We start from the raw sequence: 25,198 nt of genomic DNA on the forward strand, positions 1-25,198 counted from the left end.
TGGACTGGGTGTAAGGAGACCTGGGTGCTACTCTCGGCTTTGCCCCTGACCTGCTCTGTGACCTTGGGCAAGTCATTTCCCCTCTCTGTGCCTCTGTTGCCCTTCCTACTCTTTGTATATGTAGACTATAAATTCTGGGGCAGGGACTGTCTCTTATGATGTGTAGGTAGAGCATTTAACACAATGGGGCCTCTAGGTGCTACTGCAATATAACTATATAGATAACTATATATAAAAAAGAACTAGACATATATATATATATATATATATATATATATATATATATATATATATATATATATATGTCTAGTTCTTTTTTGAATCTTGCTATGCTCTTGGCTTCAATAATATTTTGTGGCAATGAGTTCCAAAGATTAGTTATGCATTGTGTAACAAAGTTGTCCAAGTTATTGAGTTAACTGCACCTCTGACTCCTTCTGGTCCCCTCACATGCACCCCTCTCAGGTCTTGGGCCTCACGCCATCACCTCTCTTGGAATCATGATTCTCTCACTCTTTACTCCCCTGTGATCAACTGTGGTTACCTCAGCAGGTCTGATTTATCCTCAGTACCTGCAGTTCCATCTTCTCTGGACCAATGACAGTGATAACTAGTGACCAGACAGCATTTGTCAAGCAATGTATTATTTATTTAGTACAAAAGCCTTTCAGAGAAAACAAATCTTAAAACAATCAACACCCTACATGCTTGCCTGTCTTTCCGTAAGGCATACCGTTCCCTGGATCTGGGGAAAGATCCTAATCTTTCAGACTCCTCCACAGAGCCTCTCTCTGGGGCCTGGGTCTGTCACACATACTGACAATCGATCCTTCTTCTTCTCCTGAGGAGACTTAACTGTTTATAGCCCTTTGATCTACTAGTTCCTTGCACTGGCAGAACAGCTATGTCACTTTGGCCTAGGGCCTGGAGGAATGCCACTGTCTTACAATTGCCCCTCATACTCCTTCCCTCCCTCCCTGACCCCTGTGTTTGTTGGGAGGGTAAGGGTTGCTTACCTCTAGCTATTTTGTTGCTTTCCTGCTTGCTTTTCTCACAACCTCCTATTAAGTCAGATCGATACATTCATTCAGGAAATTCCAGTAACCCACTATACTATACTGTAACTTCCCTTTACAGAGCAGGTCACATGCAGTGTTCATAACATTATTATATCTCAGTATTCATAGATTATTACATGGCATCTCAACATCTGTCACAAAAGTATTTCTTGGTCTAGTGAATGGGACTACTCACAAGTCTTGAGATAGGCACAAGTTTAAGACTTTATTAAATTGGGGCCACACTTATTACGAGATCCATTGTTTAAGAAGAGATACACTTGGGATGTTGGAAGTGAATTTGGATTGTATTACTATGGTAGTGCCAATACATATGGGAACATTTTGCCTGGCTGATTTGTGTACAAATATGTAGTAAGAGATTTCTCTTGCCAGTCAACATCTTGTATCTACAGACTTATAAGGCCTTTATCCCCAAAGTATTTATGGGTTTAGCATGACAGCAAGGTACGGAAGAAATTAAGGTTACAGACTGTGGTAGAGCTGGGATTTGAACCCAGGCCTCCTGAAGCCTAGGCCTGTATCTTTAACCACAGCAACACCTTTCTTCTCTTATTCAAATTTCTCAGCAAAAAGGTCATTTATATTTTTATTTAGTTCTCTAGCTTTTCTGAGGCTAAGAAAAAAAGGCAATGTACTTTAGTGAGAATATCTAGAAGTATAGTTGAATTGTTCCACAGTATTTATACTGATTGTTGGAAAAAGAAATATTGAAAAACTTTATGGCAATTATAGCAAGAAAATATTTACATCAACTACGTAGTTGAAAAAAATAAGATCTTTCATTCTGTGCTTAAAACACTGGTTTGCAGAAAGGAAAGTGGGGTTAGATTTACTCTTTTGCCACTTGCCTGTGGGTGCCTACAAATAGGATGAATCCTGCATACCTTGATCAGTCAAAACTCCCACTGAAGTCAGTGAGAGTCTACCTGAGTAAGGGCAGAATGCTGGAGCTTGCAATCTTTAGTCTTAGGGACTGTAAAAGAAATAACAGCCTTTTTTAGCATTTGCCCTTTCAACCCTGCATCATGTCTTCTAAAAGTTTTACAGTTTCATTGACTTTAGCCAATTGCTGATATTAAACTGTGTGATTGTTCAAACTTAACTGGCTTTTTGTCCCATTTTAAAATTAAAAATCAGGTGCCCCTTAGCAGTGCCTAGGATCTGTGCTAATGCCCCACTACCAGTTAGCTTGGCATTGGGATGCTCATTAGATTAAATACCTTTTATCACCTTTCCCCATTGTAGACAGGATTACAAATAAAAATGTCTTCATGAAGGCCCCAGTCCTGCATCACTGAAGTGAATGAGAGCTTTATCACGGACTTCAGGTGCTGCAGGATCACACACTTCGTCGCGGCAGGCCTAATCTGGCAGTCTTTACTCAGTTTTTATGCAGGCAAAATTCCCAACAGACTGAATGTTGAGGTCTTTACTTAGCTGTTGAAGTCAATTGGTATATATCAAAGTAAGGACAATAAAAATCTCAGGATTTGCACCACAGACTTCAGTAAGTGAGGGTTTTGCCAGAGTTATGGACTATATCATTTGGCATATTTTGCTTTTTTATGACTTGGAAACCAGCTTGAAAGATTCAACCAAGAAAATTTTGGAGGGAACTACATTTTAAAATCCAGGCAATACAATTGATGTAGGAAGTGGCTGATGTCCAGCATTATCTATATGCTCTTTTTGAACAGTTTGCCTTTTAAAAATTAACAGACTAGAAAGTACAAGAACAATTTAAAAAATAAAGTCAGCGAGAATGAGTAATGGAAATAGACGTAGGGTTTGTTAATGCAGTGACAGCTCCCGTTTGGAGATCCAGTTGCAAATGGCTCAGTCACGTTACACGTATCTGTTTGGCATGCTGGGTTTTCCATTGCTCCCATTCATAGGTCTAAAGAGAGAGGAAAAGGCAATGTTTACAATTTATTTGGATGTGAAGTGAACAAGAAAATGAGTTCTGTAAAAAAGCAAGATCCACCAGCATTGATCAGCTCATCAGGCCTTCATCTAAACCAATGGTTCTCAAGCTGTAGGCCATGGAGTACTTCCGGGTACACTTCACACTGGTGAAGCATCTGCCAGTCATCAACTAGTGACACCTTCTGCTTGCTGTAGCCCACACCATAACTCTTTCAGGACCTTAGAAAGCCTTTTTGATCAGCAAAACAGTCCCCAATCTAGATCCTATACAGCTACTTCGTATTGTTCTTTGTGACACGGTATTGCCAATCCCAAACATCAAAAATGAGTCAGGCCCCCAGTAATCATGAGACTGCCTTTAAAAGCATGAGATTTTAAAAAAATAATAATGCATTTGGATTATTTTTATTTGCTTCTGGTTTCTGAGCCTTTGGGATACACTCAAGTTATGTTTTCAGGCTTTTCTCTACAATCATGAGGGCTAAAAATGTCTTTTTTTTAAATGAAAGCCGAGACGCTTACATAATCACAGGACTCCTGGAGTTAGCGCCTTAACATTAAATATTATGAGACCTTTGATAAAATGGCAAGAATTAGCTTTTTTGGAGGAAGTACAACCATGACCAAATTTGTCTGCCAGACCTGCAGGAGTAACAAGCACTCAGGGAAGAGAACTATAATGCAAAGTGACCTGGATTGATTAGGGCAGTTGGGGCTGCAGGCAACTGGGGGAAATCCAGTGCAATGTACTGTAAGGTCCTGCATAGAGAACAGGAAATAGATACAAGAAAAAAGGAGGGAAGTAACTAAGCTGTCAGTACCCACCATGTCAGAGTGAGTTTATTTGCTATACAGTCCTGCTATTACTTTTTCATGTAGCTAAGATTCCTGGTTTCTGCAAGGCAGGTGTGGCTTCTGGACTTGGAAGGAGAAAGGGCATGTGGTTCCTGGGACACTTCTGATCAAAATGTATACTTTGTAGAGAAGTCTTGTATCAAATATAAGTAGGCTTGCCAGAATTTGATTTTTATTTTTTTTATAATTTTGAAAGATAATGTCAATGTCTATTTTAAAGCAATTTTTTAGATTTTTATCAATTTATATGTTCACAGTTGCGCAATTTATGGGTTTTAAGCGTTTTTTTCTATTTTTATCTTTTTAAATTTTCACAGTTGTGGGAAATTATGGGGGACAGACAATTATTTCATGACATTAGATGTTGAGATTCAAAAAGTTAGAGCTTTATAAACCATTAAAACACAAATTGTCAACATCACATGTCAAAATATACCAAGTAAACAGCCTTAAATCAAGCAGTCATACCTGTTTTTACTATTCATTTGCTAGTCCATTTGTAATAAGTCTAATTCAAAAGAATAAATAAGTGGATGTTGACTCTAATAAGTTCTTAAACAGCATTTTTCTTACTTTGCCTATTTGTAAATTTCAATTATCGATGGAAATATATTTTTGTTGGTTTGCATGTGTGTGGTGAAATCAGTGTTTACTGACATTTACTGATAAAAATCGAATCCTTCCAAATCTAAAGAAGCTATTTGTCTTTACTTTCAAGGCCCCTTACAACCTATCAACTGCTGCCTCTAACAGGCCATGAAATGAGCCTCCATCTCCCACTTGTTAAATTTTCAAACAAGCACCTTCGTGCTTTCTCCCATGCTGCTTGGGAGAAACTCCCCATAGACATCTGCATAACTAATACATTATCCTCCTTCAAATCCCTCCTTCAAACTCTTTCTTGCTGTGATGCCTACAAAAACTTGACAACGGTTAGGCTGCTGGTGCTCTGAGACCATTGCCTGTCATGCTGACCAGTATTGTCTCATTGGTTCTTGTACTCCCCTGTATGTCTGTATCCATCTGTTGCCTCATGTCTGATACCTAGATTGCGAACTCCTTGCGGCTTTATGTTCTCTGTTTGTGTAGCACCTAGCACAAAGGGGTCCTGGTCCGTGACTGGGTTGCCTAGATGCTACAATAGTACAAATAAATTATCATCATCATACTTTACTTTATGATGGAAAGCTGGCAGAAAATAATAAGCCTGTTCCTACTTCCCTCTTGCTGTGCTCTCCAAGTCTACTAACAGCTAAATGCTGACAAGTGGTGAGCATCTCAGGCCTGATCCTGCTAACCCTTCTCAGTCGTGAGTTGTAGCTCCGAAAGCACTGGGACTGCTTGTGTGAGCAAAGGATCACATGTCCAGCCTCCTGCTTCGCACCCACCACCTCCATTCACTTCAGGCACTTGACACCTTGCAGGAAGGGCTCAGTACACACAGGATCCGGCCCAGGATTGTCAGTGTAATGTCTGGAATCACCTTCTATAGTAATCTGTTTCATCAGGTTCAGCTAAAAGGAAAGTTTAGCGGGCCAGATCTTCAAGTAGTGTAAATCTGTGCCTCCCCAGGGCCTTTGGATGTACCCTTGTTTACAGCAGCTGAAGATCTAGCTCAGTGTACAGTGCATATTTTTACTGAAGATTCACTTGCGGTGGAAAAAATAAACACTGAAGTTGCCAGTGCCAGTCCTGGGGCCAGATCCTGTTGAGAAGCAGTCCTTTATCATCTGAGTCGTACCACTAACTTCTGAAGAGCTGTTATTGAAATCAGTGAACTGCTCACCAGAGTAAGGACTGCTTCTGTGAATAAAGATTTTCAGGATTGGGCCTTTAATTCTCATTTCCCATCAATGTCTGTGATATTCATTTTATTCACTATGATAAAGCGTAAGTAAATGCCTCACATAGCAAAAAGAAAACTGGTATTTCCCCTTTAACAGCTCCTAGCTCAAAAATTCTCCAAGATGTTCCTTCTGGCCTGAAACTTTCCAAGCTTTGGTCAGCCCTCAGGTGAATTTCTGGGGAAGTTTGAGTAAAATCCATTCAGCTGTTTTTGAATGGAGCCAGGAAAAATATACATACTTGTTCCCATTTTCCCAAGATTTCATTTTGTGCACAAATGACATATCAACAGATGAACTTATTCATAGAATATCAGGGTTGGAAGGGACCTCAGGAGGTCATCTAGTCCAACCCCCTGGTCAAAGCAGGACCAATCCCCAATTTTTGCCCTGGATCCCTAAATGGCACCCTCAAGGATTGAACTCACAACCCTGTGTTTAGCAGGCCAATGCTCAAGCCACTGAGCTATCCCTCCCCCCACTGATGCAGTAAGGCATAATTAATTGCTTTGCTAAGCTTTTTTGGGGAAAAGCTTTAAAATAATGGAAATGTAAGTAATTAAAATATAATTTTTCTGGCATGCTCAGAAAATCTGTTCCCTGAGGCACTTGGTTCTACACGCCATTGGTTCTACACTCTATAGTTCTGCTGTTAGGTTTTCCCATATTAACATAGCATAGTAATTTCAATGTGAGTTTTGGGTTGGCAAACAGGCAATATTTTTATTATTTATTACGGTAGCTCCTAGGAGCCCCAGTCACGGACCAAGGCCCCATTGTGCTGGGTGCTGTACAGACACAGAACAAAAGATACATCATGGCATGATGACCTCTTGGCCAACAAACCAGGTATTGAACTGGGGACATCCAGAGCTAAAAGCATGAGCTGCTATAGCTTGAACTAAAGAATCAACCCTTTCTAGCTGGGGGCTGTAATAGAGCTAAGTGAATTTTTTTTTTTTAACCACAAAATGCATTTTTCAGGTCACCAAAACTATTTGCGAATTAGGGTCAAAGTTAGTGTCTAGTTCTGGCCAAAAACAATTGGAATTTTATTTTCAAAAATGTTTAAGTGTGTCGGTTCAGCCCTTTTGAAACAAAAAATATGGAGTTTTGGTTTTAAAATGGCATTTTGTTTTGAAATTTAACTTTTAGAAAAAGAAAGGGTAAAAGACACCGCAAAACAATCCAAAACTGAACAAAACCCCCTTGTTTTGGGTTGAACAAAATGTTTCATTTGACCTGAAACAAAATGTTTTTGTTTGGCAAGGAAAAACAGCAAAAATTCAGTTTTGGTTCTAATTGAACCATTTTTTCCCCCAATTCATCCCCCAAACTGAAAAAACTCTGTTACACGCTTAGCTCTTGACCACAACTCCATCCTCTTCCATCCTCTGTAGATCAGCACAGAGGGGGCCTGTAACACACACTCCGCAGTGGATTAGAATGGCACTTTGCAAGGCAATAAATATCTCATACTGGAGATAGAGTGAGATAATAGAGGCATATATATATATTTAGGTTCCGGTGTAAAGTTGCTATGATGTGGTCACAAAGCTGTGATAGCCGTGTTATATTTAAAGATCGGAAGGCATTTTCATTCTAAAACCCTTTCACAAAACATTACTCTTTGGGCAGCAATTTCCAATGCTTGATCTCAGCCTAGGAGTTCATTTTTAACAAGTTTTAACAATCTGGTAACCATTCTGTAATAGGGAAATATTAAAAACAGCATTTTTCTTATGTTAATTTTTCTCAGATGAATTTATTCATTTAGGTAACTCAAAAATAGCTTGTTCTGAAATTTAAAATCTGACATATGTGGGTCCTGAAGGGGGAATGTGAACTTAGCTTTGTCTGCAGACATTGGATTTGCCAAAGAAAAGGCTCTGGAGGTTTGAAATACTACCCTGAGAATTCATTAAATCCAGATGGCCTAATGCTAATCCCAATCCTGACACTTAAGGCTTGTCTATAGTATGGATCTGTGCACCAATGTAGTTCCACCAGTGCAAATTCCTAGTGTGTACTCACTGGGACAGTGTAAAATGAGGTTCACTCAAGTGTGACATGACCTTGTTTAAAACACCTTCTGTGGGCCTTCGGCAATTTAAAGCTACTTAAATCTGTCTGCTTCAGTTTCCCATTAGTCAACACAGTGATGTTGCGAAGTCTTACTTAATGGTGGTAATAGCTTTGAAGATGGACAATAAGAACGTGCTCTTACAAGCTCTTGGTGTATGGAGAGCCCATGAAGTCTGTGCAGACAGAACTTGTCGGTTTGAGCCCAAATGCTAGTTGTCATTACTATTTATTTATTTATAGTACTGTTAACAGGTACATTTTACAGTGTGGTTATCTGAATGTGCAGTTGTTTATTCAAATAAATAAACATGCAACTATCTGGAAAAGGGGAAAAGAAATGATATCCAAAAATCTAAAAATATCCAAAATATCCAAAAATAGCCCCAAACTCTACGTTAATACAACACAGTGGGCCAGGTGTCAAGGGGAGGGGATAGGTCAGTGGTTTGAGCATTGGCTTGCTAAACCGAGATTCTTGCTGAACCGATTGTGAGTTGGCTTGCTGAATCGATTGTTAGTTCAATCCTTGAGGGGGCCATTTAGGGATCTGGGGCAAAATTTGGGGATTGGTCCTGCTTTGATCAGGGGATTGGACTAGATGACCTCCTGAGGTCTCTCCTAACCCTGATATTCTACGATAGGTACTACATCTTTTGAATCCAATAGTAGTTTTGGGAACAGAAAAATGCAAGATAATAAGCCTTACATTTGAGATGTCAAAAATTCAGAACATTCAAGTTTCCATAGCAACTTTAACACTGCCCCCTTGTGTGTGTATATTATGGCACATCTTTTATTACACAATTAGGGCTTGATCCTGCAAGGGGCTGAGTTCTCTAACCCTGATCCAGAAAAGGATTTAAGCTCAGCTTTAAGCACGTGTGTAGTCCCACCGTCTTCAATAGGATCATGCATGTGCTAAAATATTTTTGGGGGTCTGGGCCGGAGGACTCAGCACCTTGCTGCCCTGAGATAACACAGGCCAATGTGACAGCACGCCTGCTGGTAAAACAAAGAAACTATACTTTCCCTTATTATCCTTGACAGAGACGTAACATTTGGTAGATACATTGGGTGATCCTCTAATGAAAGGGCCTAGTGTAATTCATATTCACAAAGTCTTCAGCCTGCAAACTCTTTGAAGCATGAACTGTCTTCCTGTGAGTCTGTATAGCATCTATCCCATATTGGGTGCTACTGAATTTAAATGGTAAATAATAATAACAAAGGGGAAGGGGTTAAAGCGAAAACCTTAAGGCTGATTTTCTGGACTCAATGACACACACAAACCCTCAGAAGTAATATCGTATGCATTTGAGGGGGCAGATGCGTGGGACTTTTTGGCTTATGGTAGCAATTTACTTTATGACGCGCTGCGCAAGAACTAAAGAGAAAATGCCCCAAAATGGAAGTTTACCAACCTTTTACATTTGCATCTTCGTCTTCTGGTTTCTTTAAAAAGAAAAGAAGATGAAGTTGAAAGAATTAGTGAGCGAGTCATCGTTCAGTAAGAAAGACACTGTAGCAACACATTACCAGCTTTCCACCTCGCAAAATCATCCTCTGCATGCTAGAGTTGAGTTTATAGTTGCTGTAGGTTTGGTTCAGCCACTGTCCCTTTTAGCTTTCTTTTGGGCAACCCTTAAGCAAGGCAAGTAGTCCGTATCCAACCCATCGTCCTATTGAAGTCAATGAAATTGCTCCGATGAATAAGAGCTGCCCGTGTGATTAATGGCTACAGGATTCAGCCTTTGGTTTGTATTCAGGACTAAAACTCAAAACTGGAGCATTGTCTGTAAGTTACTGTTTGCTATCGATACCAATCTGGAAAACCAGTGAAAATTTGTTTGCAGCAATTATTTCTACAATAAGCAAGCGGCATGGTTTGCCAGCAGAACACAACCAAATTTACACCGAGGCAACTGAGATCTGACCCTGAAAAAGAAGGAGGACTTTTTGAGTAAAGATCACCCTGTGCCCTCTTTACGGGAACCATTTCTGTTGCCAGCGTACTTTGGGATAATAAGACATATTGGGCCAGATCCTCACCTGGTGTACATTAGCATTGCTCCACTGACTTCAATGAAGCTCTGCAGATTTACACCAGCAGTGGATCTGGCCCACTTAGCCAACCCCATCCCTGGCATAACTCCAGGGACATTGCACCAGGGCTGTATTTGACACAATATATGGGAGAACCATTTATTTTAGCACAAAAAAAGCAGGCCACATCTTTGGGCAACATTATTTTCAGGGCCCGGGCTGCTCCCTGCTGGGGGGATCTCCGTGCCACTCACCAGTTACAGGTTTCAGAGTAGCAGCCCTGTTAGTCTGTATTCGCAAAAAAGAAAAGGAGGACTTGTGGCACCTTAGAGACTAACAAATTTATTAGAGCATAAGCTTTTGTGAGCTACAGCTCACTTCATCAAATGCATCCGATGAAGTGAGCTGTAGCTCACGAAAGCTTATGCTCTAATAAATTTGTTAGTCTCTAAGGTGCCACAAGTCCTCCTTTTCTTTTCACCAGCTATAGAAATACACAATCCAATGGCTGGAAGTTGAAGCTAAACAAACTTGAGTGTGGAAATAAGGCCTACATCTTAAGGGCGCAAGCAATTACCGATCGGAAAAGTTTACCAAGGGGTCATGGTGGATTCACCGTCACTGACAATTTTTAAATTGTAAACGCTGCTCTCTGGAGCGAAGGAGCAGCTGGCTCAGCCGGTTGGAGAGGAGTCACTTACTTTGACACACCGTGATGGTGGCCAGCAGGGCAATGAAGAAGAGAAGGCAGGTGCTCGCTAAGGGGACCCAGATGTAAAAGTCACAGGATAAACCCGTCCCTTTCTTTGGGGCTTTCTCTGCAGAAACAAAACAGCGTAAAAAATAAAAGGAAACGAGGATCCCCCGCCCCCCGGCTCCGCTCCAAGAAGAGGGATCCGGCGGGGCAGGGTGCACAAGGTGCAGGCAGGAGAGGCAGGGGCAGGGTGCACAAGGTGCAGGCAGGGGAGGCAGGGACAGGGGCAGGGTGCACAAGGTGCAGGCAGAGGAGGCAGGGACAGGGGCACGGTGCACAAGGTGCAGGCAGGGGAGGCAGGGACAGGGGCAGGTTTCACAAGGTGCAGGCAGGGGAGGCAGGAGGTGCAGGGGCAGGGTGCACTTGGTGCAGGCAGGGGAGGCAGGGACAGGGGCAGGGTTCACAAGGTGCAGGCAGGAGAGGCAGGGACAGGGGCAGGGTGCACAAGGTGCAGGCAGGGAAGGCAGGGCCACGGGCAGGGTGCACAAGGTGCAGGCAGGGGAGGCAGGGACAGGGGCAGGGTGCACAAGGTGCAGGCAGGGGAGGCAGGGGCAGGGGCAGGGTGCACAAGGTGCAGGCAGGAGAGGCAGGGACAGGGGCACGGTGCACAAGGTGCAGGCAGGGGAGGCAGGGACAGGGGCAGGGTGCACAAGGTGCAGGCAGGGAGGCAGGAGGTGCAGGGGCAGGGTGCACTCGGTGCAGGCAGGGGAGGCAGGGACAGGGGCAGGGTTCACAAGGTGCAGGCAGGAGAGGCAGGGACAGGGGCACGGTGCACAAGGTGCAGGCAGGAAGGCAGGGACAGGGGCAGGGTGCACAAGGTGCAGGCAGGAGAGGCAGGGACAGGGGCAGGGTGCACAAGGTGCAGGCAGGGAAGGCAGGGCCACGGGCAGGGTGCACAAGGTGCAGGCAGGGGAGGCAGGGACAGGGCAGGGTGCACAAGGTGCAGGCAGGGGAGGCAGGGGCAGGGGCAGGGTGCACAAGGTGCAGGCAGGAGAGGCAGGGACAGGGGCACGGTGCACAAGGTGCAGGCAGGGGAGGCAGGGACAGGGGCAGGGTGCACAAGGTGCAGGCAGGGGAGGCAGGAGGTGCAGGGGCAGGGTGCACTCGGTGCAGGCAGGGGAGGCAGGGACAGGGGCAGGGTTCACAAGGTGCAGGCAGGAGAGGCAGGGACAGGGGCACGGTGCACAAGGTGCAGGCAGGAAGGCAGGGACAGGGGCAGGGTGCACAAGGTGCAGGCAGGAGAGGCAGGGACAGGGGCACGGTGCACAAGGTGCAGGCAGGGGAGGCAGGGACAGGGGCAGGGTGCACAAGGTGCAGGCAGGGGAGGCAGGAGGTGCAGGGGCAGGGTGCACTCGGTGCAGGCAGGGGAGGCAGGGACAGGGGCAGGGTGCACTCGGTGCAGGCAGGAGAGGCAGGGACAGGGCAGGGTGCACAAGGTGCAGGCAGGGGAGGCAGGGGCAGGGGCAGGGTGCACAAGGTGCAGGCAGGGGAGGCAGGGACAGGAGCAGGGTGCACAAGGTGCAGGCAGGGGAGGCAGGAGGTGCAGGGGCAGGGTGCACTCGGTGCAGGCAGGGGAGGCAGGGACAGGGGCAGGGTTCACAAGGTGCAGGCAGGAGAGGCAGGGACGGGCAGAGTGCACTCGGTGCAGGCAGGAGAGGCAGCGACAGGGGCAGGGTGCACAAGGTGCAGGTAGAGGAGGCAGGGACAGGGGCACGGTGCACTCGGTGCAGGCAGGAGAGGCAGGGGCAGGGTGCACAAGGTGCAGGCAGGAGAGGCAGGGACAGGGGCACGGTGCACAAGGTGCAGGCAGGGGAGGCAGGGACAGGGGCAGGGTGCACAAGGTGCAGGCAGGGGAGGCAGGAGGTGCAGGGGCAGGGTGCACTCGGTGCAGGCACGGGAGGCAGGGACAGGGGCAGGGTTCACAAGGTGCAGGCAGGGGAGGCAGGGACAGGGGCACGGTGAACTCGGTGCAGGCAGGAAAGGCAGGGGCAGGGGCACGGTGCACAAGGTGCAGGCAGGAGAGGCAGGGACAGGGGCAGGATGCACAAGGTGCAGGCAGGGGAGGCAGGGACAGGGGCAGGGTGCACAAGGTGCAGGCAGGGGAGGCAGGGGCAGGGGCAGGGTGCACAAGGTGCAGGCAGGAGAGGCAGGGACAGGGGCAGGGTGCACAAGGTGCAAGCAGGGGAGGCAGGGGCAGGGGCAGGGTGCACAAGGTGCAGGCAGCGGAGGCAGGGACAGGGGCAGGGTGCACAAGGTGCAGGCAGGGGAGGCAGGAGGTGCAGGGGCAGGGTGCACTCGGTGCAGGCAGGGGAGGCAGGGACAGGGGCAGGGTGCACTCGGTGCAGGCAGGGGAGGCAGGGACAGGGGCACGGTGCACTCGGTGCAGGCAGGAGAGGCAGGGGCAGGGGCACGGTGCACTCGGTGCAGGCAGGAGAGGCAGGGACAGGGGCAGGGTGCACAAGGTGCAGGCAGGAGAGGCAGGGACAGGGGCAGGGTGCACAAGGTGCAGGCAGGGGAGGCAGGGACAGGGGCAGGGTTCACAAGGTGCAGGCAGGGGAGGCAGGGACAGGGGCACAGTGCACTCGGTGCAGGCAGGAGAGGCAGGGGCAGGGGCAGGGTGCACTCGGTGCAGGCAGGGGAGGCAGGGACAGGGGCAGGGTTCACAAGGTGCAGGCAGGAGAGGCAGGGACAGGGGCAGGGTGCACTCGGTGCAGGCAGGAGAGGCAGGGACAGGGGCAGGGTGCACAAGGTGCAGGCAGAGGAGGCAGGGACAGGGGCACGGTGCATTCGGTGCAGGCAGGAGAGGCAGGGGCAGGGTGCACAAGCTGCAGGCAGGAGAGGCAGGGACAGGGGCATGGTGCACAAGGTGCAGGCAGGGGAGGCAGGGACAGGGGCAGGGTGCACAAGGTGCAGGCAGGGGAGGCAGGGACAGGGGCAGGGTTCACAAGGTACAGGCAGGGGAGGCAGGGACAGGGGCACGGTGCACTCGGTGCAGGCAGGGGAGGCAGGGGCAGGGGCAGGGGCAGGGTGCACTCGGTGCAGGCAGGGGAGGCAGGGACAGGGGCAGGGTTCACAAGGTGCAGGCAGGAGAGGCAGGGGCAGGGTGCACAAGGTGCAGGCAGGAGAGGCAGGGACAGGGGCACGGTGCACAAGGTGCAGGCAGGGGAGGCAGGGACAGGGGCAGGGTGCACTCGGTGCAGGCAGGGGAGGCAGGGACAGGGGCAGGGTTCACAAGGTGCAGGCAGGGGAGGCAGGGACAGGGGCACGGTGCATTCGGTGCAGGCAGGAGAGGCAGGGGCAGGGGCAGGGTGCACTCGGTGCAGGCAGGGGAGGCAGGGACAGGGGCAGGGTTCACAAGGTGCAGGCAGGAGAGGCAGGGACAGGGGCAGGGTGCACTCGGTGCAGGCAGGAGAGGCAGGGGCAGGGTGCACAAGGTGCAGGCAGAGGAGGCAGGGACAGGGGCACGGTGCACTCGGTGCAGGCAGGAGAGGCAGGGGCAGGGTGCACAAGGTGCAGTCAGTGGAGGCAGGGACAGGGGCACGGTGCACTCGGTGCAGGCAGGAGAGGCAGGGACAGGGGCACGGTGCACAAGGTGCAGGCAGGGGAGGCAGGGACAGGGGCAGGGTGCACAAGGTGCAGGCAGGGGAGGCAGGAGGTGCAGGGGCAGGGTGCACTCGGTGCAGGCAGGGGAGGCAGGGACAGGGGCAGGGTTCACAAGGTGCAGGCAGGGGAGGCAGGGACAGGGGCACGGTGCACTCGGTGCAGGCAGGAGAGGCAGGGACAGGGGCAGGGTGCACAAGGTGCAGGCAGGAGAGGCAGGGACAGGGGCAGGGTGTACAAGGTGCAGGCAGGGGAGGCAGGGACAGGGGCACGGTGCACTCGGTGCAGGCAGGAGAGGCAGGGACAGGGGCAGGGTGCACAAGGTGCAGGCAGGGGAGGCAGGGGCAGGGGCAGGGTTCACAAGGTGCAGGCAGGGGAGGCAGGGACAGGGGCACGGTGCACTCGGTGCAGGCAGGAGAGGCAGGGACAGGGGCAGGGTGCACAAGGTGCAGGCAGGGGAGGCAGGGGCAGGGGCAGGGTGCACAAGGTGCAGGCAGGGGAGGCAGGAGGTGCAGGGGCAGGGTGCACTCGGTGCAGGCAGGGGAGGCAGGGACAGGGGCAGGGTTCACAAGGTGCAGGCAGGGGAGGCAGGGACAGGGGCACGGTGCACAAGGTGCAGGCAGGAAGGCAGGGACAGGGGCAGGGTGCACAAGGTGCAGGCAGGAGAGGCAGGGACAGGGGCACGGTGCACAAGGTGCAGGCAGGGGAGGCAGGGACAGGGGCAGGGTGCACAAGGTGCAGGCAGGGGAGGCAGGAGGTGCAGGGGCAGGGTGCACTCGGTGCAGGCAGGGGAGGCAGGGACAGGGGCAGGTGCACTCGGTGCAGGCAGGAGAGGCAGGGACAGGGCAGGGTGCACAAGGTGCAGGCAGGGGAGGCAGGGGCAGGGGCAGGGTGCACAAGGTGCAGGCAGGGGAGGCAGGGACAGGAGCAGGGTGCACAAGGTGCAGGCAGGGGAGGCAGGAGGTGCAGGGGCAGGGTGCACTCGGTGCAGGCAGGAAGGCAGGGACAGGGGCAGGGTTCACAAGGTGCAGGCAGGAGAGGCAGGGACGGGCAGAGTGCACTCGGTGCAGGCAGGAGAGGCAGCGACAGGGGCAGGGTGCACAAGGTGCAGGTAGAGGAGGCAGGGACAGGGGCACGGTGCACTCGGTGCAGGCAGGAGAGGCAGGGGCAGGGTGCACAAGGTGCAGGCAGGAGAGGCAGGGACAGGGGCACGGTGCACAAGGTGCAGGCAGGGAGGCAGGGACAGGGGCAGGGTGCACAAGGTGCAGGCAGGGGAGGCAGGAGTGCAGGGGCAGGGTGCACTCGGTGCAGGCACGGGAGGCAGGGACAGGGGCAGGGTTCACAAGGTGCAGGCAGGGGAGGCAGGGACAGGGGCACGGTGAACTCGGTGCAGGCAGGAAAGGCAGGGCAGGGGCACGGTGCACAAGGTGCAGGCAGGAGGCAGGGACAGGGGCAGGGTGCACAAGGTGCAGGCAGGGGAGGCAGGGACAGGGGCAGGGTGCACAAGGTGCAGGCAGGAGGCAGGGGCGGGGCAGGGTGCACAAGGTGCAGGCAGGAGAGGCAGGGACAGGGCAGGGTGCACAAGGTGCAAGCAGGGGAGGCAGGGGCAGGGGCAGGGTGCACAAGGTGCAGGCAGCGGAGGCAGGGACAGGGGCAGGGTGCACAAGGTGCAGGCAGGGGAGGCAGGAGGTGCAGGGGCAGGTGCACTCGGTGCAGGCAGGGGAGGCAGGGACAGGGGCAGGGTGCACTCGGTGCAGGCAGGGGAGGCAGGGACAGGGGCACGGTGCACTCGGTGCAGGCAGGGGAGGCAGGGGCAGGGGCACGGTGCACTCGGTGCAGGCAGGAGAGGCAGGGACAGGGGCAGGGTGCATAAGGTGCAGGCAGGAGAGGCAGGGGCAGGGTGCACAAGGTGCAGGCAGGGGAGGCAGGGACAGGGGCAGGGTTCACAAGGTGCAGGCAGGGGAGGCAGGGACAGGGGCCGGGGGCACTCGGTGCAGGCAGGAGAGGCAGGGGCAGGGGCAGGGTGCACTCGGTGCAGGCAGGGGAGGCAGGGACAGGGGCAGGGTTCACAAGGTGCAGGCAGGAGAGGCAGGGACAGGGGCAGGGTGCACTCGGTGCAGGCAGGGGAGGCAGGGACAGGGCAGTGCACAAGGTGCAGGCAGGGGAGGCAGGGACAGGGGGACGGTGCATTCGTGCAGGCAGGAGAGGCAGGGGCAGGGTGCACAAGCTGCAGGCAGGAGAGGCAGGGACAGGGGCATGGTGCACAAGGTGCAGGCAGGGGAGGCAGGGACAGGGAAGGGGCACAAGGTGCAGGCAGGGGAGGGCAGGGGCAGGGGCAGGGTGCAGCAGGTGCAGGCAGGGGAGGCAGGGGCAGGGGCAGGGTGTACCAGGTGCAGGCAGGGGAGGCGGGGCAGGGGCAGGGTGCACAAGGTGCAGGCAGGGGAGGCAGGGGCAGGGTGCACCAGGTGCAGGCAGGGGAGGCAGGGGCAGGGGCAGGGTGCACAAGGTGCAGGCAGGGGAGGCAGGGGCAGGGTGCACCAGGTGCAGGCAGGGGAGGCAGGGGCAGGGGCAGGGTGCACTCGGTGCAGGCAGGGGAGGCAGGGGAAGGGGCAGGGTGCACTCGGTGCAGGCAGGGGCAGGGGCAGGGTGCACAAGGTGCAGGCAGGGGAGGCAGGGGCAGGGGCAGGGTGTACCAGGTGCAGGCAGGGGAGGCAGGGGCAGGGGCAGGGTGTACCAGGTGCAGGCAGGGGAGGCAGGGGCAGGGGCAGGGTGCACAAGGTGCAGGCAGGGGAGGCAAGGGCAGGGTGCACCAGGTGCAGGCAGGGGAGGCAGGGGCAGGGGCAGGGTGCACTCGGTGCAGGCAGGGGAGGCAGGGGCAGGGGCAGGGTGCAGCAGGTGCAGGCAGGGGAGGCAGGGGCAGGGGCAGGGTGCACAAGGTGCAGGCAGGGGAGGCAGGGGCAGGGGCAGGGTGCACGCGGTGCAGGCAGGGGAGGCAGGGACAGGGGCAGGGTGCACCAGGTGCAGGCAGGGGAGGCAGGGGCAGGGGCAGGGTGGACCAGGTGCAGGCAGGGGAGGCAGGGGCAGGGGCAGGGTGCACCAGGTGCAGGCAGGGGAGGCAGGGGCAGGGGCAGGGTGCACCAGGTGCAGGCAGGGGAGGCAGGGGCAGGGGCAGGGTGCACCAGGTGCAGGCAGGAGAGGCAGGGGCAGGGTGCACTCGGTGCAGGCAGGGGAGGCAGGGGCAGGGGCAGGGTGCACAAGGTGCAGGCAGGGGAGGCAGGGGCAGGGGCAGGGTGCACTCGGTGCAGGCAGGGGAGGCAGGGGCAGGGGCAGGGTGCACCAGGTGCAGGCAGGGGAGGCAGGGGCAGGGTGCACCAGGTGCAGGCAGGAGAGGCAGGGGCAGGGTGCACTCGGTGCAGGCAGGGGAGGCAGGGGCAGGGGCAGGGTGCACAAGGTGCAGGCAGGGGAGGCAGGGGCAGGGTGCACCAGGTGCAGGCAGGGGAGGCAGGGGCAGGGGCAGGGTGCACCAGGTGCAGGCAGGGGAGGCAGGGGCAGGGGCAGGGTGCACCAGGTGCAGGCAGGGGAGGCAGGGGCAGGGCAGGGTGCACCAGGTGCAGGGAGGGGAGGCAGGGGCAGGGGCAGGGTGCACCAGGTGCAGGCAGGGGAGGCAGGGGCAGGGGCAGGGTGCACCAGGTGCAGGCAGGGGAGGCAGGGGCAGGGGCAGGGTGCACCAGGTGCAGGCAGGGGAGGCAGGGGCAGGGTGCACCAGGTGCAGGCAGGGGAGGCAGGGGCAGGGGCAGCGTGCACAAGGTGCAGGCAGGGGAGGCAGGGGCAGGGGCAGGGTGCACTCGGTGCAGGCAGGGGAGGCAGGGGCAGGGGCAGGGTGCACCAGGTGCAGGCAGGGGAGGCAGGGGCAGGGGCAGGGTGCACCAGGTGCAGGCAGGGGAGGCAGGGGCAGGGGCAGGGTGCACCAGGTGCAGGCAGGGGAGGCAGGGGCAGGGGCAGGGTGCACCAGGTGCAGGCAGGGGAGGCAGGGGCAGGGGCCGGGTGCACCAGGTGCAGGCAGGGGAGGCAGGGGCAGGGGCAGGGTGCACAAGGTGCAGGCAGGGGAGGCAGGGGCAGGGTGCACCAGGTGCAGGCAGGGGAGGCAGGGGCAGGGGCAGGGTGCACAAGGTGCAGGCAGGGGAGGCAGGGGCAGGGGCAGGGTGCACTCGGAGCAGGCAGGGGAGGCAGGGGCAGGGGCAGGGTGCACCAGGTGCAGGCAGGGGAGGCAGGGGCGGGGGCAGGGTGTACCAGGTGCAGGCGGGGGAGGGGCAGGGGCAGGGTGCACCAGGTGCAGGCAGGGGAGGCAGGGGCAGGGGCAGGGTGCACTCGGAGCAGGCAGGGGAGGCAGGGGCAGGGGCAGGGTGCACCAGGTGCAGGCAGGGGAGGTAGGGGCAGGGGCAGGGTGCACCAGGTGCAGGCAGGGGAGGCAGGGGCAGGGGCAGGGTGCACCAGGTGCAGGCAGGGGAGGCAGGGGCAGGGGCAGGGTGCACCAGGTGCAGGCAGGGGAGGCAGGGGCAGGGGCAGGGTGCAGCAGGTGCAGGCAGGGGAGGCAGGGGCAGGGGCAGGGTGCACCAGGTGCAGGCAGGGGAGGCAGGGGCAGGGGCAGGGTGCACCAGGTGCAGGCAGGGGAGGCAGGGGCAGGGGCAGGGTGCACCAGGTGCAGGCAGGGGCAGGGGCAGGGGCAGGGTGCACCAGGTGCAGGCAGGGGAGGCAGGGGCAGGGTGCACCAGGTGCTGTGGAGACAGAGACGAGCCGTGCTGGCCCATAGCGGGGGGGGCGGGGGGGCGTTTCTGCTACTCGGCAGCGATGCCAGCGGGGAGGACGGGGCTGGTGCTCAGGCGGGAGCCGCTGCATTTATCGCCGGCCGGGGGCTGGTTTAAGGAGCTGCGGGGTTTGGGCGAACACGGGGGCCGGCAAACCCGGGCTTGGGACCTGTTCGGCCCGGGGCAGCCCGCGCGAGCCCGGGAGCCAAGGCTGCGTGCCGAGCGGGCAGCCAGGGCGTGTGAAATCACAGCCCCCCCTCTCCCCGGGGGGGCTCCGTCTCCCCCCAAAGGTGCGGGGACGAGCCGAAGCCGGGACCTGTGTTCAGGGCGTGTGTGCAGTCCCCGGGATCCTTGCTGCGGGGGATGGTGCTGGGCTGGGGCGTGGTTGCCTTCGTCGTGGGGGCTGCGGTGGCGGGGGCTGGAAGCAAGAATGGAAACAACAGGTAGTGAAGTCAATCTCTGTCCCTTCATCTCCTCTCGCTGCCTTCCTCCAAGACTCACTCCCCCAATAGAGCCTGTGCCCCCTCGTACCCATAGCCCATGTGGACAGCAACTCCTTCCCCAGCCAAGGTTACTCTGTAGGGACCTCCTGGGGCAATCCCAGTCCTGGAACAGACACCAAAGAGCAGCAAGCTCATCTATCTATCTATCTATCTATCTGGTTTTTTCCTGGTGCCCATCATCATAGTATCTGGGTGCCTTCCAGGCCACATAAAATCAGTAGCAATAGCAAAGCCCCACGTGGACTTCATGGAGTCTCTGGCACTTACCTCGTTTTGGGGTCAAAACTCTGCTTGTGTAAGGTTTGGGGTTTGAATTTTTAAAAGATTTCCTTAATGTTTAGGGGTTGGTTGGGGTTTGTTGGATAGCAGGGGGTGTCACTGATGGGTTTGTTGGATAGCAGGGGGTGTCAGTGATGGGGTTTGTTGGATAGAAGGAGGTGTCAGTGATGGGGTTTTGGATAGAAGGGGTGTTAGTGATAGGGTTTGCTGGATAGAAGAGGGTGTGAATGATGGGGTGTGATGCATGGTTAGAAAGGGTTAAACATCCTGCAGAATAAATAACCTACAGAAGACATGTGGGGAGATAATGTTTGTGTTTAGGTGTATTTACATATGTATGAGTAGGGTGGACAATGTAATCAACAATCCCTGTCTATGCTGTATTCTGATAATTCAGGTTTCAAAGTAGCAGCCGTGTTAGTCTGTATTTGCAAAAAGAAAAGGAGTACTTGTGGCACCTTAGAGACTAATAAATAAATAAATAAATTTGTTAGTCTCTAAGGTGCCACAAGTACTCCTTTTCTTTTTTCTTTCTGATAATTCAGAGATCAAAAGAACATCCTATCATGCAAATGAATTGTAAACACAGGATATCTCAATATTCATCTCTCTTTGAAATGTATTGTGAATGATGGAAGAACAAACAAATGGTATTATGAAAAGGAGTACTTGTGGCACCTTAGAGACTAACAAATTTATTAGAGCATAAGCTTTCGTGAGCTACAGCTCACTTCATCGGATGCATTTGGTGGAAAAAACAGAGGAGAGATTTATATACACACACAGAGAACATGAAACAATGGGTTTATCATCCACACTGTAAGGAGAGTGATCACTTAAGATAAGCCATCACCAGCAGCGGGGGCGTGGGGGGGGGGGGGGGGGGGGGGGGGGGGGGGGGGGGGAAGGAGGAAAACCTTTCATGGTGACAAGCAAGGTAGGCTAATTCCAGCAGTTAACAAGAATATCAGAGGAACAGTGGGGGGTGAGGTGGGGGAGAGAAATAACATGGGGAAATTAAAACTATTTCCCCATCGGAAATGCATCCGATGAAGTGAGCTGTAGCTCACAAAAGCTTATGCTCTAATAAATTTGTTAGTCTCTAAGGTGCCACAAGTACTCCTTTTCTTTTTGTGTGTGTATATAAATCTCTCCTCTGTTTTTTCCACCAAAGGCATCCGATGAAGTGAGCTGTAGCTCACGAAAGCTTATGCTCTAATAAATTTGTTAGTCTCTAAGGTGCCACAAGTACTGCTTTTCTTTTTGCGAATACAGACTAACACGGCTGCTACTCTGAAAAATGGCATTATGTTAACTTGTATAGCTAATTACAGGTGATGGACCTCCTTCAAAGTCATCCTAATTAGCTTTTGTTCCCTGAGGAATTCCAACTTGTCAAAAGACATGAAATGGTATAAAAGATCGTTGGGTCCTGAATCTGTCATCTCAGATCTACTTAGTCTTCATCGGGGAGGTTTGAGTACAAGACTGAGGTCCCAGTTATGCTGGTGCGCCCTGAATAGTGTATAAGAATTTGACATTGGACTATGACCTATAAACTGAATTCTAAAAGAACTCTTTGCAACCACAAAGCTCACCATCTCTGCTATGAATCTGCACCTAAATGAATTGAACTCATGTCTGTATGTATATTGATCTTTTAACCATACTCTCTCTCTTTTGTTTTTTAATAAATATTAGTTTAGTTAATAAGAATTGGCTGTAGTGTGTATTTGGGTAAGATCTGAAACATTCATTAACCTGGGAGATAATGACAGGTTTCAGAGTAGCAGCCATGTTAGTGTGTATTCGCAAAAAGAAAAGCAGTACTTGTGGCACCTTAGAGACTAACAAATTTATTAGAACATAAGCTTTCGTGAGCTACAGCTCACTTCATCGGATGCTAACTTGTATAGCTAATTACAGGTGATGGACCTCCTTCAAAGTCATCCTAATTAGCTTTTGTTCCCTGAGGAATTCCAACTTGTCAAAAGACATGAAATGGTATAAAAGATCGTTGGGTCCTGAATCTGTCATCTCAGATCTACTTAGTCTTCATCGGGGAGGTTTGAGTACAAGACTGAGGTCCCAGTTATGCTGGTGCGCCCTGAATAACGTATAAGAATTTGACATTGGACTATGACCTATAAACTGAATTCTAAAAGAACTCTTTGCAACCACAAAGCTCACCATCTCTGCTATGAATCTGCACCTAAATGAATTGAACTCATGTCTGTATGTATATTGATCTTTTAACCATACTCTCTCTCTCTCTCTTTTGTTTTTTAATAAATATTAGTTTAGTTAATAAGAATGGCTGTAGTGTGTATTTGGGTAAGATCTGAAACATTCATTAACCTGGGAGATAATGACAGGTTTCAGAGTAGCAGCCATGTTAGTGTGTATTCGCAAAAAGAAAAGCAGTACTTGTGGCACCTTAGAGACTAACAAATTTATTAGAGCTTAAGCTTTCGTGAGCTACAGCTCACTTCATTGGATGCATCCGATGAAGTGAACTGTAGCTCACGAAAGCTTATGCTCTAATAAATTTGTTAGTCTCTAAGGTGCCACAAGTACTGCTTTTCTTTCTGGGAGATAATGTATCCCATCCTTTGGGTTTGGTAGAATCTTTTCTTTTATATGATGAAATAAGATTTTCAGAAATCATCATATTTGACATGGGTACCTGGATGGAGGCCTGAGGCTGGATCAGTTTAAGGGAACTGTGTTGTTTGGACTTCTGAGTAACCAGTAAGGTAATAAAGAAGCTGTTTTATGCTGTCTTGGAAAATCTAAGTATTGGAATATACACCATCTTTATGGGGATTGTCTGCCCCATTCTTTGCAGTTCACCCTAATTGAGTGACCACAGCTGGCTCCCCATTGGGACCCTGGTCACAAGAGATTTGTTGGGTGGAAGGGGGTGTCAGTGATGGGGTTTGTTGGGTAGAAGGGGATGCCAGTATTTTGAGCATCATTCCCATGGCATTATCCATGCTCAAGCATGACTGGGAACTGAGAGGGGAAAGTGAACAGGCATCTATCCCATTGTCTCCAGTCTTCTGAAGGAGGGGGATCACTAGGACCCTACGGTGAAACCCACACCTTGCTCTGGGACACCCAACTGCTGGCAGTTAGGGTCAGTGAGTGGATGTGAAGGGGAGTGACGGAGAAGGAGGGTAAGGAAGATGGCCAGGAGTCCACGTGGCTGAGACATTCAGGGAAAGCAAAACATTGAGAGGGGTGTCCTGGGCACAGGGCTCTGTACAGAGACCCCTGACACCTGCCCATCTGGGCACACAGGAAGAAAGGGCCAGGTCTGAGGAGTGATGAGGATGATAAGGATGATGCTGAGCTGGGATGGAGGGGGAATGCTGGGGTTCCAGCCCAAGCAGAGGGGGCTGAAATGGAGTGAGGTTCGTGCTGACCTGGCAGGTGTAGTTGGATCCCGGAGCTGAAGTACAGTCTCTGGTTGCGGTTGACGATGCAGTAATAATTGCCCTGGTCCTGCTTCTTGAAGGACGTCACGGTCAGTCTGTAGTTTTTGGATTCTTTTTTCGCCTGAAAGCGTTCGGGTGGTTTTCCATTCTCTGTCGATGCCACCCGGCCAAGGGAGGTAATGAACAAAATGAACTGGGGGGCAGAATCATTGTTCTGGCGCATCCAGGACACACCGCTGTCGGACAGGCTGTTGTCTGAGATCACACACTCCAGCTCCACGTTGGCTTCCAGGGAAGGGGGGCTGCTGCCCCTGAGGAGCCTCACACTCATTTTGCTTTTCTGGCCCTGGGATCTGCAGCAGCCTAAGGGAGAGAAATCCAGCCAGCACAGTTATCAGCACAGTTACACCCATCCACAGAGAGTGTCCTCAGCACCATCCAAGCCGTATTCTCCTTACTGGGGTCTCAGACCTCACTCAAAGCTCCATCCTCACTGATCAGTGCCATGCAGACACCCAGAGCAATGAACCAAGAAAATTGCACAGGGCTAAGGGATCAATATGCTCTCAGGCAGTCTTGGGTAATCCATTTCAGCGACTGCTAGGATTCAGGTCTACAGTGTGCTCAGCGATTGCCCTAGCCCTTACAATGGCTGTCCTCATTCAATAGATCATCTGATGCAGAGAAGCATCTGGGTGAAAGCTCAGGTTACACTGACATGTACCAAGTTTTTTAAAATAATGCATTAGTTTTAACTGTGCTGGAACCCAAAAAATCCTTGGGCCAGACTCTGCTCTCAGTCATGCTGCAGTAAATCTGGAATAACTCCACTGGCTGCACCTGCATGATGGAACTCAGGCTCTGGGCCATTTTCTCTATTCACTCGCAGAAACAAAGTAAAACCCCAAACTGAAAATTAATCAGGTGGGTTTGTTTGCTTTTTAATCTTTGTTTTGACTCCTTGCCCATTTGTTTTGACTCCTCCATCCAGATGACTCTGGACAGACCACCCTAAACTCCCATTATTAATTACCCTTTTTAAAGAGGTTACACTAAATAGCGATTCTGTACTCACACAAGCTCAGACTGAGAAAAAACAGCAAAGAAACGAATCTGGCCATTATCTCCTTGTGCTGACTGTTCTCAGAAAGTTGCAGCGGAGCAAAGATGAATTTGCTGGTTTGGTTTGATAGGACGTAGTGCTTTTCGGAAGGATGTGATGTCAGCAAACATCGTAGGAAAGTTTCTCAGCCTCCAAAATTAAGTGAACCAAGAGGAGAAGAATTCATCCCTAAGCCAGTCTTGATTCATTTTTAAATATTGGTTTCAATTATCTTTCTATTTAAGGCCAAACACCTTTGCATTGTAATCAGGGATGATCTGCCATGTATCGTGTCTTCTTTGCCAATGACTGTACTTTCCTTTACCATTCACTAAAACAAATGTTGATTGGAGCAGCATTAGATCTTAGATGGGTGGCTCTCAGTTTTTTCCATTCTGGATCCACTCTCAAACTCTCCTCTCATCTAACTGGGATCTAGTTGAAACCTCCTCCCATTGAGATATATGGGAAGTACAAGGTGGTTGTGACCCGAGGTTAAGAACCCATGGTTTAAATCTCAGCGTTTAAATCCCATATCTCCTATTTCCTGATGGAAAGTTCATTGCATTACACTGAGGGCTTATCTACACTGAAGGCCTGCTTCAGTGACGATGGTACCTATGCCAACGGGAGGGCTTCTCCCATCGGCACAGGTAATCCACCTCCCCGAGAGGCAGTAGCTATGTCAATGGGAGAAGCTCTCCAATCGACATAGTACTGTCTACCCTGGGAGTTAGGTCAGTATAACTGCGGCAGGGACGTGAATTTCCATACCCCAGTGATGCAGTTATATCAACGTCACTTTTTAGTGTAGACCAAGCCAGAGTCTTAGTGAAATGCCATAATGCTATAATAAGGATTTCAAAACACACTATTTTAT

General features: G+C 51.9%; 1 protein-coding gene across 1 annotated transcript; it reads right to left on the reverse strand.

Annotated features, from left to right (window-relative positions):
* Positions 1 to 627: 627 nt before the first annotated feature.
* CD8A (CD8a molecule) lies at positions 628 to 24,748 on the reverse strand. The gene is made up of 6 exons (XM_038401097.2): positions 24,292 to 24,748; positions 23,205 to 23,579; positions 19,311 to 19,412; positions 10,537 to 10,653; positions 9,214 to 9,244; positions 628 to 2,979 (listed from the first exon to the last, which is right to left on the reverse strand). Exons 1-6 carry the CDS (start codon positions 24,335 to 24,337, stop codon positions 2,928 to 2,930), a joined length of 723 nt encoding a protein of 240 aa, XP_038257025.1. The 5' UTR covers positions 24,338 to 24,748; the 3' UTR covers positions 628 to 2,927.
* Positions 24,749 to 25,198: the final 450 nt, after the last annotated feature.

The sequence above is a fragment of the Dermochelys coriacea genome, chromosome 4, assembly GCF_009764565.3.
Source record: "Dermochelys coriacea isolate rDerCor1 chromosome 4, rDerCor1.pri.v4, whole genome shotgun sequence".
Lineage (NCBI taxonomy): Eukaryota > Metazoa > Chordata > Testudines > Dermochelyidae > Dermochelys > Dermochelys coriacea.